This window comes from Hypanus sabinus, unplaced genomic scaffold (genome assembly GCF_030144855.1).
Source record: "Hypanus sabinus isolate sHypSab1 unplaced genomic scaffold, sHypSab1.hap1 scaffold_827, whole genome shotgun sequence".
Lineage (NCBI taxonomy): Eukaryota > Metazoa > Chordata > Chondrichthyes > Myliobatiformes > Dasyatidae > Hypanus > Hypanus sabinus.
The window spans coordinates 170286-188187 of record NW_026781680.1 but is presented as its reverse complement, the minus strand read 5'-3'; the positions used below and the strand labels follow the sequence as shown (position 1 = coordinate 188187).

The 17902-nt window shown below is 48.0% G+C and overlaps 1 protein-coding gene across 1 annotated transcript; it reads left to right on the top strand.

Annotated features, from left to right (window-relative positions):
- The first annotated feature begins 4561 nt into the window (after positions 1-4561).
- LOC132390269 (cellular retinoic acid-binding protein 2-like) lies at positions 4562-16820 on the top strand. Its single transcript, XM_059962879.1, has 4 exons — positions 4562-5005; positions 6004-6182; positions 6666-6782; positions 16477-16820. The coding sequence occupies exons 1-4, from the start codon at positions 4936-4938 to the stop codon at positions 16525-16527; spliced, it is 417 nt and encodes a 138-aa protein (XP_059818862.1). The 5' UTR covers positions 4562-4935; the 3' UTR covers positions 16528-16820.
- The last annotated feature ends 1082 nt before the right edge of the window (positions 16821-17902 follow it).

Sequence of the window (17902 nt, the reverse complement as noted above, 5' to 3'; positions counted from 1 at the left end):
CCCTCTAAACCTTTCCTATCCGTGTACCTGTCCATATCCCTCCAAACCTTTCCTATCCGTGTACCTGACCATATCCCTCCAAACCTTTCCTATCCGTGTACCTGTGCTTATCCCTCTAAACCTTTCCTATCCGTGTACCTGTCCGTATCCCTCTGAACCTTTCCTATCCGTGTACCTGTCCGTATCCCTCTGAACCTTTCCTATCCATGTACCTGTCCGTATCCCTCTGAACCTTTCCTATCCATGTACCTGTCCGTATCCCTCTGAACCTTTCCTATCCGTGTACTTGTCCGTATCCCTCTGAACCTTTCCTATCCGTGTACCTGTCCGTATCCCTCTGAACCTTTCCTATCCGTGTACCTGTCCGTATCCCTCTGAACCTTTCCTATCCGTGTACCTGTCCGTATCCCTCTGAACCTTTCCTATCCATGTACCTGTCCGTATCCCTCTGAACCTTTCCTATCCGTGTACTTGTCCGTATCCCTCTGAACCTTTCCTATCCGTGTACCTGACCATATCCCTCCAAACCTTTCCTGGTTCTGGGTTCTCCAGCCCTGGTGAAAAGGACCATGAGCATTCTCCGTATCAATGCCCCTCCCTCATGATATACCGATGATGCCGCAGTGACCGAGCAGTCAAAGTGCTGCTATTACAGCTCAGAATGTTGGGGCTCTGTACCGGTGCCATCTGTAAGAAGTTTGTACATTTGTTCCCGTGACTGTGAGGATTTCCTCTGGGTGCTCTGGTTTCCTCCCACAGTCCAAAGACATACCAATTGATAGGTTAATTGTTCATTGTAAATCACGCTGTGATTGAGCAAGGGGTAAATCGGTGGGTTGCTTGTGGTGTGGCTCATTGGGCTGGGCAGGCCTGTTCCGCTCTCCATCTCTAAGTAAATAAATGATTTTATACACCTCTGTGAGGTTACCCCTCGATCTCCTTTGGTCCAAGGAGAAAAGTCCCATCCTGGTCAACCTCTCTCCATAACTCTCCTGTCCCATCAACACCCTCATAAATCTCCTCTGCACTCTCTCCAGCTTAGTGGCACCTTTCCTCTAACAGAGTGACCAAAACTGAACACAATACTCCAAGTGCGGCCTCACCATCATCCTGTACAACTGCAACGCAACGTCCTGAAGCTCTGAGTGACACAGGCCTGTGTGCCAACGGCCTTCCAGTATACCTGCGACATACTCCACAGCTCCGAGCAAACCCCTCAGTTATCCACAAAACTCAACCGTCACCAGTGGCTGCACCCCAGGCACCTACCCCTTCCCAGTTCACGTCTCAGTTTATCTCCAAACGCTGGTGCCATCACGTACTGATGCATCCTGACCCATTACTGCACAGCCTGGTCCTGCAATTCCAGTGCAAGAGACTGAAGGGAGTAGTGGGCACAGCTCTGTCCACCTGGTATGGGAACTGTACCTCCCTCAATTGCAGGACACTGCAGAGAGTGGTCGGACAGCCCAGTTCATCTGGAGATGTGAACTTCCCGTGATTCAGAACACTTACAAGGACAGGTGTGTAAAAAGAGCCCAAAGGATCATTGGGGACCCAAGTCACCCCAACCACAAACTGTTCCAGCTGCTCCCATCTGGGAAATGGTACCACAGCATTAAAGCCAGGACCAACAGGCTCCAGGACAGCTTCTTCCACCAGGCCATCAGACTGATTAATTTATGCTGATTCTATTGTATTTCTGAGCTGTATTGTCTATCTTGTACAAAAGATTTATTATAAATTACTATAAATTGCACATTTAGACAGAGACGTAATGTAAAGATTTTTACTCCTGATGTATGTGAAGGATGTAAGAAATGAAGTTCATTTCCCTCCTCACCACTGTGAACAGCATCTACGGGAGCCCCTGCCTCAAGAAGGAAAATCCATCATCAAGGATTTGCAGAATCTGGATCAAGCCCTCTCCTCACAGCTCCCATCGGGCAGGAGGTAGAGAAAGCTGAAAATGCCACAGCTCCAGGCTCCCTTCTGCACACAGCTGATGAATCCAAAGGAACGGCAGAGACCCATACAGGTTGGTACCAGCGCCATCGCAGGAGTTGCCAGTCAGTGTTGAACTCAACATCGGACTGCCTTAAGGACTCCAGCTCCCTAATTTTACTCGGGACTGACTCCCAAAGCCTTCCCCATGGGTGGGTATAACCCACGGGCAGCGGGGGTTTGAGATCCTTATCCTACATCAGCTGACAACCATGGCTCGACGAGCCACATCTGCCCAGTGATTGGTTTTAAGGCACCAGTAACCCACCTTTGCCCCTTCTCCTGTCAGTTCCGCTGGGCATCACTAATTCCCACAACCATGCCATCTGTTCACACTACCAAGGGCCAGGAGGTATGAAAGCCTTAAGAAGCCACACCACCAGGTTCAGAAACTGGACTTCCCTGCAAGCATTTGGTTCTTGAATCGACCTGCACAGTCCTAACCCTACCTCGGCAATAGAACGCTGCAGACCACCCCTCTCCCTACCGAGTCAGACCACTTCTTACCATTGATTTGTCTTGGACTGTTTTTGCACGAATGTCGTCTTTTCACATGACCATTTTAAATCTTGAACGATATCATTGATATGTAGTTTATGTTGTCTGTCGCTATCTGCCTGTGACACTGCTACGAGCAGCTTTCTCGTTCAGTGTTCATGTGACTGTAAACCACACTTGCCCTGACTTGACTACGGCAACCCATGACCCAGTGATCTCTATCTCTCGCGGTACACAACCCACACTAAACAGGTACCAGTGTCACTGAACAAAGACCCTACCTACATCTAAACTCTCCGGGCCCGTCCAGTCCAGGAGCGGAAACTTCAATCATCCATTTCCCCCCACAGATGCTGCCTGACTCGCACTGACCATCCGCGTGTCGCTGGTGATTCCAGAAATCCTTGCAGCGTGGTAATCTAACGTTATAGAGTGCAGGTGGCCTTGTGATTGAGCTCGGGGTTCAGTTCCCTGCTGCTGTCTAGAAGGAGTTTGCACGCTCTCCTCGTGACCCACGTTCCTCCCACATTCCAGAGATGTACAAGTTGGGACTAGTAAGTCGTGGGCGTGCTTGCTGGAAATGTGGTGACACCAGCAGGCTTCCCCTTGGGCTGTGTTGTCCGCTGACGCACAGAAAACATTTCTCTGTATGATTCAAATGGTAAATAGACGTTTATCTATTTCACTCTCATATTCTGCAACTCCGGACACTCCCCAGACCTTTACCCTGTCATCATGAGAGAGAGGCCCTTCAGCCCACTGCAACCACACAATTACACTAATCCCCTTTTTTATTCCCCCTCAACTCTTCCCCCAAATTCTCCCCCCCCCCCACCTACACACCTTGAGGAAGGGGGCTCAAGCCAATCAATTCACCGACCCTGCACATCATTGATCTGTGGGAGGGAACTGGGGGAAAGCTGCTCATTCTCAGGGTTTGCAGACACACACACACCCATGGGTTCAAACCCAGTCACTGTGGCTCGACTCTAGCTTCTCACTGGACTACAATGCCCAGTGTCAGACCCAGCTCACAAGTGCACACTCACATACAGCTCGCTCTCATGGAACACTCAAACACACGTAAAGCTCTGTTCACACTAACACTATCCAGATTACAGTTTCAAGTTCCTGGGTGTTAACATTTCTGAGGATCTACCCAACATATTGATGCAATTACAAAGGAGGCTGTATTTATTTCACTGGCAGTTTGAGGAGAATTGCATGTCACCAAAGGCTCTGGCAGATTTCTACAGATGTACCCTGGGGAGCATTCTATCTGGCTGCATCACCGTCTGGAATGGAGGGGCCAATGCACAGGATCGGAAAAAGCTGCAGGAAGTTGTAAACTCAGCCCGCTCCATCATGGGCACTGGCCTCCCCAGCACCGAGAACACCTTTGAGGTGATTCCTTAAAAAGACAGTATTCATCCACAAGGCCCCCCCCCCATTGTCCAGAGCATGCCCTCTTCTCATCGCTACCATCAGGGAGGGGGTACAGGAGCCAACTCAGCCCGCTCCATCATGGGCACTGGCCTCCCCAGCACCGAGAACACCTTCAAAAGGTGATTCCTCAAAAAGACAGTATTCATTGCCCCCATTGTCCAGAGCATGCCCTCTTCCCATCGCTACCATCAGGGAGCGGGTACAGGAGCCTGAAGACACACACTCAACATTTCAGAAACATCTTCCTCTGCCATCAGATTTCTGAATGGACAATAAACCCATAAACACTCCCTTGCTTTTTTTCTTTTGTTGTTGTCTGATTGCACTGCTTATTTGATTATATGTTTCTCATTGTAATTTATAGTTCTTTTTTTCTCATGTATTCCTGCCGTAAAACAACAGATTACACCACAGATGTCCGTGATCTTAAACACAATTCTGATTCCGAGTCACACGTGGACTCAGTTCCCAACTCTCAGTGCACTCACCCCTCACAATCACTTCTCCAGCGCACACTCACACCCCCCACAGTGCACACTTAGCTTCGGCTTCTCTGACTCCGCCCCATCCCCCGAGGGTCAGTTCTGTCAAAGCGTCAAACAAGAGGTGAACAAACGGTAGAGAAGGCGAGAGCAGCGTGCAGGGAGGAAGGAGAAAGGAGAGAGAGAGAGAGAGAGAGAGAGAGAGAGAGAGAGAGAGAGAGAGAGAGAGAAAGAGAAAGTGAGAGAGAGAGAAAGAGAGAGAGAGTGTGTGAGAGAGAAAGTGAGAGAGAGCGAGAGAGAGAGTGAGAAAGAGAGATAAAGTGAAAGAGAGAGAGAGAGAGAGAGAGAGAGAGAGAGAGAGAGAGAGAGAGAGAGAGAGAGAGAGTAAGTGAGAGAGAGTCAGACAGACAGGGAGAAAAGCAGGAGCTTTCGGGAGCGCAGTGCTAACCAGCACCGAGACAAAATTGGGTGCGAAGCCGCGGAAGGAGGTTCCCTCGCCGGCAAAATGTCTAACTTCACCGGGAACTGGAAAATGAAGAGTAGTGAGAACTTCGAGGAGCTTCTGAAAGTGCTGGGTGAGTGGGGGAGAGGGGGAGGGGGGGAGGTAGATAAAGGGGTAGGACGCGAGGTAGCGGAGAGGGGGAGTCAGGAAAAGGGATAAAGAGAGAGATGAGGAAGACCGGAGAAGGGAAGAGGCAGATAAAGAGAGAGAAGAGAGGGGAGGCACGGGGAGAGAGGAAGGAAGGTACATAGAGGGGGAACAAGGTTGGGGAAAGAGGGAGAGAAAAGTAAGAGTGGGACAAAAGTGGAGAGAGGGAGCGGGAGGGTGGAAATGAGGGTAATAGCGTGTGTATCTGGGTCTGGGATGTTGAGAGTGGGGTGGGAGAATGGGGCTGGCGAGTGGAGTGTGTGCTTCTGTGTGAGTTTATATTTATGTGTATATGTGTGTGTCCGAGCGCGTGTGTCTGTGTGCGTGTGTAATAACATTTTATGTATTTAACAAACCCTTCCACTCTTTCTCTGTCCTTTCCTCATTTCCTTCCTCCTCTCTGTCCATCCCCCTCACTCTCTCTCCATCACCTCTCAATCTGTGCGTGTCCCTCCTCTCTGTCCCATCCATTTCACTCTCCCTCTCTTTGACCTTACCTTCATTCTCAATCTATCGCAAACTCTCTCTCTCCTCACCTCCTCTCTGGCCGCGGCTCTCTGTTCCCTCCCTACTTGCGTTTGATCTCAGTTCCCTTCTTTCTCTCAGATGTGTGTGCGGCTCTGTGTGAGTGTGTGTGTCTGCCTGTGTCTCTGTGTGAGTGAGTGTGTCTGTGGTTGTGTTGTGTGTGTGTTTCTGTTTGCCTGTGTCTCTATATGTGTACGTGACTGTGGTTGTGTTGCATGTTAAAGTGTGTGTCACACACACAGCCCCGTGTCCCTGGGGAGGGGAGGTGTAGACCAGGGATCTCTGAGGAACATGTGCTGGTGGGGTAGGCAGACCCCACTTTGCATCGTGCAGTGGGGCAAGAAGGTCAGGGAGGGAAACTTTCTGGACCTGCCCCTGACCCTTTGCCCTCTGCACCAGAGGTGGGCCTGCTGCAGAGGAAGATCGCGGTGCAGGCTGCCTCCAACCCCGCCGTAGAGATCAAACAGGACGGTGAGAGCTTCTACATCAAGACAGCCACCAAGGTGAGGACCACTGAAATACGATTCCGGATCGGCGAGGAGTTCGAGGAGCAGACCGTGGACGGCAGGCCCTGCAAGGTGAGACCGTGGGAGAGGAGGGCACAGAGGTATGGGGGGTGTGGTCGAGGGGGTTGGAGGGAAGGCAGCGGGTGCTCAGAGGGAAGGACTTTGGAGGGAAGCATGGAGATGGTGGTAGAGATGGACAAGGGAACGGTGGTCAAGGGACAAGTGGCCTTGTCTCCCCAGCATTGGACATCAGGGTCTTGACACAGTATTTACTATGAGATTAGTGACTGTGGTTACTGTGGGATCAGAATTCCTGGTTTCCATGGGATCAGAGTTCCTGGTTACCGTGGGATCAGTGACCCCAGTTACCATGGGGTCAGCGATTCCATTGAAAACACGGTTACCATGGAGGACGTCAGGGACCCTGGTTACTACGGGGACAGAGTGCTGGTTACCATGGGAGGCAGGACCTCTGGTTGTGCTGGGCATTGGTCCTCTTACCGTGGGGTTGGGGCCCAGTGATGGAGGTGACGGTGACAGTTGTCTCCCCGGCAGAGTCTGGTTCGGTGGGTTGGCGACAACAAGATGGAGTGTGAGCAGCAGCTGCTGAAGGGACAGGGCCCCAAAACCTCCTGGAGCCGCCAGCTGACAGCCGATGACCAGCTCATCTTGGTGAGTGTCCGGCCTGCTCCCTCACCCTCCCTCCCCTGGCCATCACCCTCCTTAACCTGCACCCTCTTCTCCCTCCCACATTCCCTCACCCTCCCTCGCCACCTCCTTCCCTCCCTCACTCTCCTTTACCCTTCCTCCCCTACCCTTCATCCTTTCACCTAAACCCATTCCCCACTCTCACTCCCACACCCCACCCACACACCTCCATCCTCTCTCACCTACACGCTCTCCCTCCTTCACCCTCCCTCCCTAGCCTTCACCCTCTTTCACCCAGTCCCCACTCTCACTCCCACACTCCAACCACTAAACTCCCTCACCCTCTTTTCTCAACCTCCCTACCTCATCCTCCTTCATCCACCCTCCATCAAACACTCCCTCACCTTCCCTCCCTCAACTCGCACCCTTCCTTCCTCCATCTGCCACCTACCCTCTCTCCTTCTTCCCTTACTCTATCTCCAACCCTCCTCCCACCAAACCTTTTCTAGTCCTCTCTCCTCACCCCTCTTTCAACATCCTTCCTTACTGCCTCATACAGACTTACACCCCATCCCTCACCCTCGTCCTTCACATTCACTCCCCTCCATCTCACCCACCCTCTTTCCCCACCAAACTGTCCCTTCTTCTCCCTCCTCACTCTCCCTGTCCTCCCTCCCTCCTCCCTCAATTTTCTTCCTCATTTCACCATAATCTCCCTCCATCTCCCACACCCTCCCTGCCTAGAGCTTGGTGACCAGAACTGTCACATCACTCCTGTGTCTGTGCAACTACACATTGATTAAATATAAGCACGCACGCGGGAGACGGCTTTAATGGGTGTATTCACATTGCAGTGACACAGAGAGAGATGCGTAGACAACAGATCAATACATAGTGCTAAGGTGGGGGGTCATTGCTCTAAAAGAAATAGATCCATACATACATTACACTCCTCTTCCTTCAGTAATGCAACATAAAACTGTAAGGCAGGTTGTGCCTTACGAGCCTGTTTGAATTTTTTGAGGATGTGACTAAACACATTGATGAAGGAAGAGCAGTAGATGTGGTGTATATGGATTTCAGCAAGGCATTTGATAAGGTACCCCATGCAAGGCTTATTGAGAAAGTAAGCAGGCATGGGATTGTTTTGTGGATCCAGAACTGGTTTGCCCACAGAAGGTAAAGATTAGTTGTAGACGGGTCATATTCTGCATGGAGGTCGGTCACCAGTGGTGCGCCTCAGGGATCTGTTCTGGGGCCCTTACCTCTTCGTGATTTTTATAAATGACCTGGATGAGGAAGTGGAGGGATGGGTTAGTAAATTTGCTGATGACACAAAGGTTGGGGGTGTTGTGGGTAGTGTGGAGGGCTTTCAGAGGTTACAATGGGACATGATAGGATGCAAAACTGGGTTGAGAAGTGGCAGATGGAATTCAACTCAGATAAGTGTGAGGTGGTTCATTTTGGTAGGTCAAATATGATGGCAGAATATAGTATTAATGGTAAGACTTTTGGCAGTGTGGAGAATCAGAGGGATCTTGAGGTCCGAGTTCATAGGACACTCAAAGCTGCTATGCAAGTTGACTCTGTGGTTAAGAAGGTGTACGGTGCATTGGCCTTCATCAATCGTGGGATTGAGGTTAGGAGCTGAGAGGAAATGTTGCAGCTATATAGGACCCTGGTCAGACCCCACTTGGAGTTCTGTGCTCAGTTCTGGTCACCTCATTACAGGAAGGATGTGGAAGCCATAGAAAGGGTGCAGAGGAGATTTACAAGGATGTTGCCTGGATTGGGGATCATGCCTTATGAGAATAGGTTGAGTGAACTCGGCCTTTTCTCCTTGGAGCAACGAGGGATGAGAGGTGACCTGATAGGGGTGTATAAGATGGTGAGAGGCACTGATTGTGTGGATAGTCAGAAGCTTTCTCCCAGGGCTGAAATGGCTAGCACAAGACGGCACAGTTTTAAGGTGCTTGGAAGTAGGTGCAGAAGAGATGACAGGGGTAAGTTTTTTTATGCAGAGAGTGGTGAGTGTGTGGAATGGGCTGTCAGTGATGGTGGTGGAGGCAGAAACAATAGGGTCTTTTAAGAGAAACCTGGATAGGTACATGGAGCTTAGAAAAATAGAGGGCTATGGGTAACTATGTTATTTCTAAAGTAAGTACATGTTCGGCACAGCCTTGTGGGCTGAAGGGCCTGTATTTTGCTGTAGGTTTTCTATGTTTTTATATACAAAACATTCAATTTACTTTTCATAAACCCATATTCCAAGTAATAATGTTTCACAATAACGGTCCGTAACTAACTCCACTGGACTACAGGCTCACTCTTTTGGGTGGCGCTCTGTTTCTTTCTCCATAGCGCCTCTGGAGTGGCATCAGGCTTGGTAGGTGTCTTGTCAACGATAACGTTATTGTAGAGTCTCTGGGTCTGTGGAGTGGCATCAGGCTTGGTAGGTGTCTTGTCAACGATAACGTTATTGTAGAGTCTCTGGGTCTGTGGAGTGGGATCAGGCTTGGTCGGTGTCTTGTCAACGATAACGTTATTGTAGAGTCTCTGGGTCTGTGGAGTGGCATCAGGCTTGGTAGGTGTCTTGTCTAAGATGATGTTCTCAGTTTCCAGTGTCATGTTGCTGTCAGTGACATCATCACTGAGAGGTAAGTCCGGTGACCGTAATGTGTCCCTCTTGTTGGATGCAGTCGACTCAGGTGTGTTCTTCAGTTGAGCATCCAGCGTCTGGTCCACATGACGTCTCCGTGTCTGATCTCAACATCCACTGTGTACATCACTGGTCCAGTTCCTGTAGCTTCCTATGGGGTCTCCACTTGTCTTCTCAGTAATCACGCGCTAGGACTTCCTGTCCATCCTTGAAGCCCCTTGCTCATTCACTTGGCAACTGGCTGAACTGTTTATTCTGCACTTCCCTCCAGAGGTCTATGCGAGACTCCTGCTCATGAACATCATTGCAGATGTTTGGTTTGTTGTTGCATGAACAGAGTTCCGATACACAAAAAAAAAAGTTGTCAACCTTCTGCTGCAGAGAAATGTCCTCCTTGTCCATCATTTTAATGGACTTCTTGAAGGTTTGAATAAACCCTTCAGTTAACCCAATTGTTGATGGATGCTGATGACTTGAAATGTCTGATGCCATTTTTCTTCATGAACAGTTGGAATTCTTCTGACATGTATTGTGGCCCGTTGTCACTCACAATGAGTTCTGGTAAGCCGTTTCAGGTGAAGTCGGTCCTCGGGCTGGAGACGGTCTTTGTTGAGGTGGTTGACTTCATTGGTATAACCTCCGGTCACTTCGAATGAGCAGCCACAGCAACCGGGAACGTGGAGTCCAGCAAAGCCAATATGTACTCCTTGCCACGGTGAAGACAACCACTCCCACAGGTGTAACGGTGCCTATGGGGGTGCATTTTGAACTTTTTGGCAACCAGAACAGCTGTAGTCCATGTCTTCAATCTGTTTATCTATTCCCAGCCTCTGGTTAATGCGACCATTTGGACCGCAGTTGCTTGTTGATGTTTCACTGGGAGCTTTGATTGAGTGCCAGTCTAGTTGGATTTTTCTCAAACATTCACACATGATACATGCTGGCTCCCCACTTTTCAACACAAATCTCTAACGGTTGTGTTTGGCCTCCAAATGTCACACTCACTTTCAGTTTGCTTTGGGAGACACCTTATCACCTGTGTAGGTCTTATCACTGAGATCTTCTCTAAAACAGTCTGTTGCAGTCTGCATCTGAAATAATAGACAAAGCTGATGCTGTGGTCATTTCCAGTTTTACACCAGACACGTCTACTGTGACCCAGATGATCTTGTGATCTGCTTCAGTAACACTATGCAGTTCTAGGCAAGACAGCTCACCTTTGTCGGACTCTGTGTTGTCTGATTCTGTTTCACATTCGATCACTTTATGTATTTGCTTAGTTTTGTGTCTGAAATTTTTTACTTGGTCTGGCTTTTCTCTTTGATTGTGCTTTTTTTCTGACTTGCACACTCTCTTTGTGATCCTATCTGTGACACTTCCTGACTTGCACACTCTCTGTGTGATCCTATCTGTGACACTTCCTGACTTGCACACTCTCTGTGTGATCCTATCTGTGACACTTCCTGACTTCCACACTCTGTGTGATCCTATCTGTGACACTTCCTGACTTGCACACTCTCGATGTGATCCTATCTGTGACACTTTCTTCAAATTTTCTCTTTGAACCAACAGTCATTTGCCTTATGGAAGGATTTGCCACGTTGATAACATTTTTGGCTTTATGCACGATTCAGGGACATTTTGTGCATTTCACATTCTAAAGTACCTTTCTGTGGTTCTGCTGCATCCTTTGCTGCAGTCTCTAACGATATTGCAATGGTCAATGACTGTTCTAAAGTTCGCTCTCTTTCTGTCGTTTGAGTGCTTTGACTATGCATGTCACATACAAGTCTTTCCCATAAGGCATCAGGAAGTCCATCTCTTTCTGATCACAGTACTGGGAAAGTTTGTGCAGTTCTGCAATGTACTCAGAAATGCTTTCATCCTTTAACTTGTTCCTTTTGTAAAATCTAAATCTCTCAGCTATTACCAGCAGTTTAGCTCAGGTGAATTTGTAAAATTGTAACAATTTCATTGAAGGTCTTTTTTGCTGGTTTTTCAGGGGTTACTAAGTTGTATAAGAGACTGTATGTCCTAGGACCCATTAAGCTAAGAAGGGTGGGGCTTTCATTTGCTCCTCCATGTTGTTAGTGTTTGCGAAGCCATTGCCACATTATTTTCACTTTAAATTTTACTAGTTACACATCTTACATTGTGTACTATGCAATACTCACACTTACCTTTGTAAGCATCCATGATGGTTTTCATACTGTTTAACTCTTTCCACTCACTGTACTGTCCCGTAACTGTCAGTGATATTCTCTGACTTTCAGACTCTTACTTGTCGCTAGTTTGGTATGTCTGTGCACAACTACATATGGATTAAATAAAAGCACGGACAGTCAGCCCTCCTTATCCGCGGGTTCCGCATGTGTGGATTCAACCAACTGCGGATCAGGAAAACCCGGAAGTTCTCTCTCCAGCACTCGTTGTTTGAGCATGTACAGACTATTTTTTCGTCATTATTCCCTAAACAATATGGTGTAACAACTATTTACATAGCATTTACACTGCATTAGGTATTATAAGTAATCTAGAAATGACTTAAAAGTACAGGCAGTCCCCAGGTTATGAATGAGTTCCGTTCCTGAGTCCGTCTTTAAGTTGGATTTGAGGTCAGAATAGGTACATCCGGTAATAATTAGCGTCAGTTAGTCAAACGTTTTTCTTAGTATATAGTACATATTTTACCTTTCTATGCATATAAAACACTTAAGAAACATACGTATTTCAATAATTAAACCACTGCGTTACTTAGTAATAATTGCAGATTCCATCGGGGCAGAGCCTTTCACATGCTCCATTAAAATTGTTCCGATCGTTGACCGACTGTAGCCTAACGCTTTTCCAATGACCGATAACGTTTCACCTCTCTCCAATCGCTTTATTACTTCCACCTTATTTTCAATCGTGACCGTGATTATTTTCATGAACAGAAGCATGCAGATTCAGAGCTGCACCAGGTCCTAAGGTCCACCGCACTACGACAGGTTGAATAACGGACTTGAGCATCCACGTTTTTTGGTATCCGCGGGGGTCTCAGAACCAACCCCCGTGGATAAGAAGGGCCGACTGTACATGGGAAATGGCTTTAACTGGTGTATTCACATTGCAATGACAGAGAGAGACAGAACAATGCACATGTGGAGGCAAATGATCAATACCTAGTGCAAAGGGGACCTCTGAAAGAAATAGATCCACACATTACACCAACTGCAACATAACGCCCCAGCTGCTGTACTCAATACCCATTCTGAAGAAAGCCAGCATACCAAGCACCTGCCCTGTCTCCCTGTGGGGCCACTTTCAGGGAACCATGTTTCCATACTCCCAAGTCCTTTCATTCTACGACACTCACTGGGACCCTGCTGTTTACTGTGAAAGTCCTGCCCCAGAATGCAACCCTTGCACCTGTCTGAGTTAAATTCCATCCCATGGCTCATTTTCCCCCCGAGACCACGCCTGGTATTTTGTGCACAGGCTACAGTCCTGTGCAAAAGGCACATATATATAGTTAAGGTGCCTAAGACTTTTGCCAATGTGGTGCAGAGAGTGAGTTTGTAAATCTGGTTGGAGCAAAGGATGTAGGGAATGTTGAGAGTGGAGTGCTGTGGCAGAGAAGGAGTGCCAGTGGTGGGGGTTGACGTGAGTGAAGACACACTCACCAGGCAAGGTAATTTGATTCTAAACAATTGTTTTATTGGTCATTACAGAACGTCTGTCTGGCGTTTCCCTCTCCCTCCCTTCCCCTAGTTATATATGTGTGCCTTATACTTTTGCACAGTACTGTAGGTCACTGAAAGAGACCCTGTTTGTGATACAGGGTTCACCAGATTGATTCTTGTGATGGTTTTATCCAGGAGAAAAGATTAAACAAACCATGTCTGCATTCCCCTGAGTTAAGAAGTGACTGGCCCTTCCTTCCTGTGGTGACCCCCTTCACCGGGCCTCCACCCATGGAAATGGGTCCCTCCCACCATAACCAGAGCTACTGCCTCCCATGGTAACCAGCTCTCTGTCCCCACGGCAACCCGAGTCCCTGACCTCCCCCCCCCCCCCATGGTAATTGGATTTTTGTCCCCATGGTAACTAGTTACTGACCCGATGGTAACCAGGGTCATGAACCCATGGTAAGGATGAGAGATTTCTTCCTCCAGAGAGTGGTCAGCGTCTGGAGCTGTGCTGGTCAGATGACATTAAAGTGGAGCTGGGTAAGGTCTAGAATATGGAGATTATAAACCAGGATGTTGCCTGGACTGGAGAAATTGAGTTTGTATAGACTGGAATTATTTTTCCTGTGGTGGGGGGGTGACCTGGCAGAGGTGAATAAGATCACAGGAGCAGATTCAGGCCATTTGGCCCATCAAGTCTGGCCTGCCATAGTGTAACCCTTAGGCTTGGCCAGCACGTTTGTCTAGGCCCAGCCAGACTGAGAAATCTTGTTTGTATGGACACTGTGTGATGTGAAATCCACACCACAAAATATCAGACAGTATATTTATGCAATTAAACGACTGAACTTTATAAATCTTAATCTGACTATAGGGTTAGTAAAGAAAATAAAAAGAAAACAGGCCCATTTTAATAAAACAGTCGTACGCGCACGTTGGAGCTCATGAATTCGGCCGGTCATTCCCCATCAACCTCCTCCGAGCGTCACTGATCTTCGGACCCTCTCTCCTCGTCCACTCTGTCCGGCGGTCCACCAACTCTCTCCACTCGCATCTTCTCTCTTCTTCTCTTGCCGACAAAAGGCAGTGAAATCCCTGCCCCCAGACCCACAATGCCTCTCATTGGCTAACATACATTCCAAAGCCCCCGTTATCTCGAGTCATAACCCAAACATTACAGAGAAGCCATTACCTTAGCAGTGAAGCCTTACAGAGAGGCCATCACATTAGCAGTGAAAACTTATCAGCAGTCACACTGGTCAGAAGCAACACACAAAAAGCTGGAGGAACTCAGCGGGTCAGGGCAGCCATTGTGGAGGAAGGACTATCGATGTTACTGCCTGAGACCCTTCACCTGAACAATGGGTTGAGTAGTATCTTCAAAGGGGAGAGAAGTAAGAAATTATTCTGGATGCAAAATTTCCACCCATCACGTCAACAGTTCCATTCATCCCGCAGATGCTGCCTGTCCTGAGTTCTTCCTGTGGATTGTCCATTTATTTAGTATGAAACAGTTCCTTCCAGTCAGACAAGTCATTTAACAATCTCAGGACAATTCACAATGACCAGTTGAAATGCTAACTGGAATGTTTTTTGACTGTGGGAGCAAACTGGAGCTATAGACTCCATATTCTAGCACCTGCAGCCTCTTGTGTTTCCTCTAGGTAGGCATAGTAACCTTTAGGCATGGACTAGATGGGCCAAGGAGACTGTTTCTGTACTGTACTGCGCTGTGACTCTATAAGGTCACCTGTCATTCTCCTACGCTTCAGGGAATAAAGTCCCAAACGGCTCAACCTCTCCCTATATCAGGCCATTGTCACCTTTTTGAATATGTTTAATGGCTTGCCCTGTAGGAGGGAATTCCATGGATTCACATTCTTCTTCGGGGCTGGGAGGGGGGCACAGTGGGGTAATGTCCAAAGTGGAAATGGAAAGCCATGCTGGGTTTTGGCAGAACCTTTGCAATAGTGAGTAACTGGGGAAAGGACTGGCATGAGAGAGATAGGTTGAACAGCCTGCTCTTTGTGGGAGACATAGGAGCAGAATGAGGCCATTCAGCCCATCAAGTCTACACTGCCATTTCATCATGGCCAACCCCATCCTGCCTTCCCCCCCCCATAACTGTTGATGCTCTGACCAATCAAGAGCCTATCAACCTGCACTTTACATAGGACTCTGTCCTGGCCTCCATGACCATCTGTAGCAATGGATTCCACAAACTCATCACGCTCTGGCTGAAGAAATTCCTCCTCATCTCTGTTCTAAGAGGATGTCTTTGTATTCTGAGGCTGTGCCCTCTGGTCCTAGACTCCCCACTATAGGGAACATCCTCTCCAAGTTCACACTATCTAGGCCTTTCAATATTCATTAGGTTCAATTAAATCCTCCCTCATTCTTCTAAACTCCAGTGAGAACAGGCCCAGAGCCATAAATGCTCCTCATGCATTAACCCTTTCATTCCTGGGATCATGCTCGTGAGGTGGCAGTGTCCTGGGTAGGTGAGTGTTCTGTAAAGGTTATTAATGCTTGGTTCAATATTGTCACATCTCAGGTTAAAGTGAAAGTCTTTTGTCTGTGTGCCATTCAGACAGATCATACACATGTAAGTACACAGAGCTGAAACAAAAGGAAAATGGGGCCAGAATGAGGGGCAACACTTGTGGGCTTCTCCCAGCGCAGTTAGATTGTGTTGGTTGTTAACTCAAACCGCACAATTCGCTCTATGTTTTGATGTACGTTTTGGTAAAAGGTGAATCGTAATCTGAAACAGAGTGCAGAATAGAGTGTCACAGTTACAGAGAAAGTGTAGTGCAGGCAAAGTTCAAGGGCCACAACAAATTAGATTGGGAGATCAGAAGTCTATCTTACAGCATATGAGAGGTTTGTCCAATAGTTTTATAACAGTGGGGTAGGCACTGTCTTCAATCTGTTAGATCACTTTTTTGTTTTAGTATCTTCTGCCCAAAGGCAGAGTGAAGGAGAGAGATTGTCCGGGGTTTGAGGATTCTGTTGGCTGCTTTCCTGAGGCAGCAAGAAGTGCAGACAGAGTCCATGGAGGGGAGGCTGGTGAGATGTGTCCACAACTCTCTGCAGTCTCTTGCAGTCACAGGCAGAGCAGTTGCCGTTCCAAACCATGATGCAACTGGACAGGATGGTGCACCTGTAAAAATTGGTAATGGTTGATAGAGACTTGCCGAATTTATTTAGCTTCCTGATGAACTAGAGATGTTGGTGAGCTTTCTTGAGAGTAGACATCAATGTGGTTGGACCAGGGCAGGCTGTTGGTGATGGTCACTTCCAGGAGTTAAAGCACCGTTGATACAGACAGGGCACTGATGGGGGAGGTAGTTTTACTGTTTGACTCACTCCTCCTCCTCTCCCACAGATAATGACAGCTGATAACGTGGTGTGCACTCGCCATTATGTCCGGAAGTAAGGTGGCGGATTAGCCAAGGGACAACAGCCCCCACTTGGAGTCACCGGTAGCAGTTTGGCAGCCAGTATCTGCACTCTGATCCCCGACCCCTGCGGATGAAACAATTCACTAAAGACCGGTTCCGTCCCAGCACGAAGCCCCTCATCAGGAGCCCCAGACGCCTGCCACTCTCAGCGGCACCTGCCCCGACCGATGCATCACCACACCACAACAATGCATGTTCTTGTCCGTTTTCGTGTCCGTGTTATTCCCAATAAAACCAGGAGCTGGGTCCACCACTCCCTCCTTCCAAACATCGTGTCTGACTGTTCTTTCCATAGGCTGAGATGACCTGAGCAGCTTTGTATGTTAGACCATAAAATCATAAGATAAAGGAACAGAATTAGGCCATTCAGCCCATCAAGTCTGCTCCATGGTTGACCCTGGATCCCACTCAACACCTACGCCTGCCTTCTCGCCATAACATTTGATGCCCTGACCAATCGGGAAATTACCAATTTTCACTTTAAATATACCCATGGCCTTGGCCTCCACCACAACCTGTGTAAAGCATTCCACAGATCCACTACTCTCTAGCTGAAAAAATTCCTCCTGTCCTCTATTCTAAAGGGTCATCTCCTCAATTTTGAGGTTGTGGACACCCTACCATAGGAAACATCCTCTCCACATCCACCTTATCTTGTCCTTTCAACATTTGGTAGGTTTCAATGAGATTCCCCCCGCATTCTTCTAAATTCCATCGAGTACAGGCCCAAAGCTGCCAAACACTCCTCATATGTTAACCCCTTCATTCTTGAGTCTCCTCTGGACTCTCTCCAGTGGCAACACATCCTTTCTGAGATATGGAGCCCAAAACGTTTGACAATACTCTATGTGCAGCCTGACTAATGTCTTATAAACCTCAGCATTATCTCCTTGCTTTTATATTCAATTCCCCTTGAAATAAATGAAACATTGCATTTGCCTTCTTTACCACAGACTCAACCTGTAAATTAACTTGCAGGGAGTCCTGCACAAGGACTAAGTCCCTCTCCACTGTTGTTCCTTTTACCGAAATATATCATACATTTCCCAACACTGTACTCCATCTAGCACTTTTTAGCCCATTATTCCAGTTTGTCTAAGTCCTTCTGCAATCGTAGTGGTACCTATCGTCCAACTATCTTTGTATCATCTGCAAACTTTGTCACAAGCCATCAATTCCATTATCTAAATCATTGACAAACAATGTGAAATGTAGCGGTCCCAATACTGACCCCTGAGGAACATCACCAGTCACCGGCGGCCAACCAGAAAAGGCCCGTTTCATTCCCACTCGCTGCCTCCGGCCTGTCAGCCATTCCACTATCCACGCCAGTATCTTTCCTGTAATACC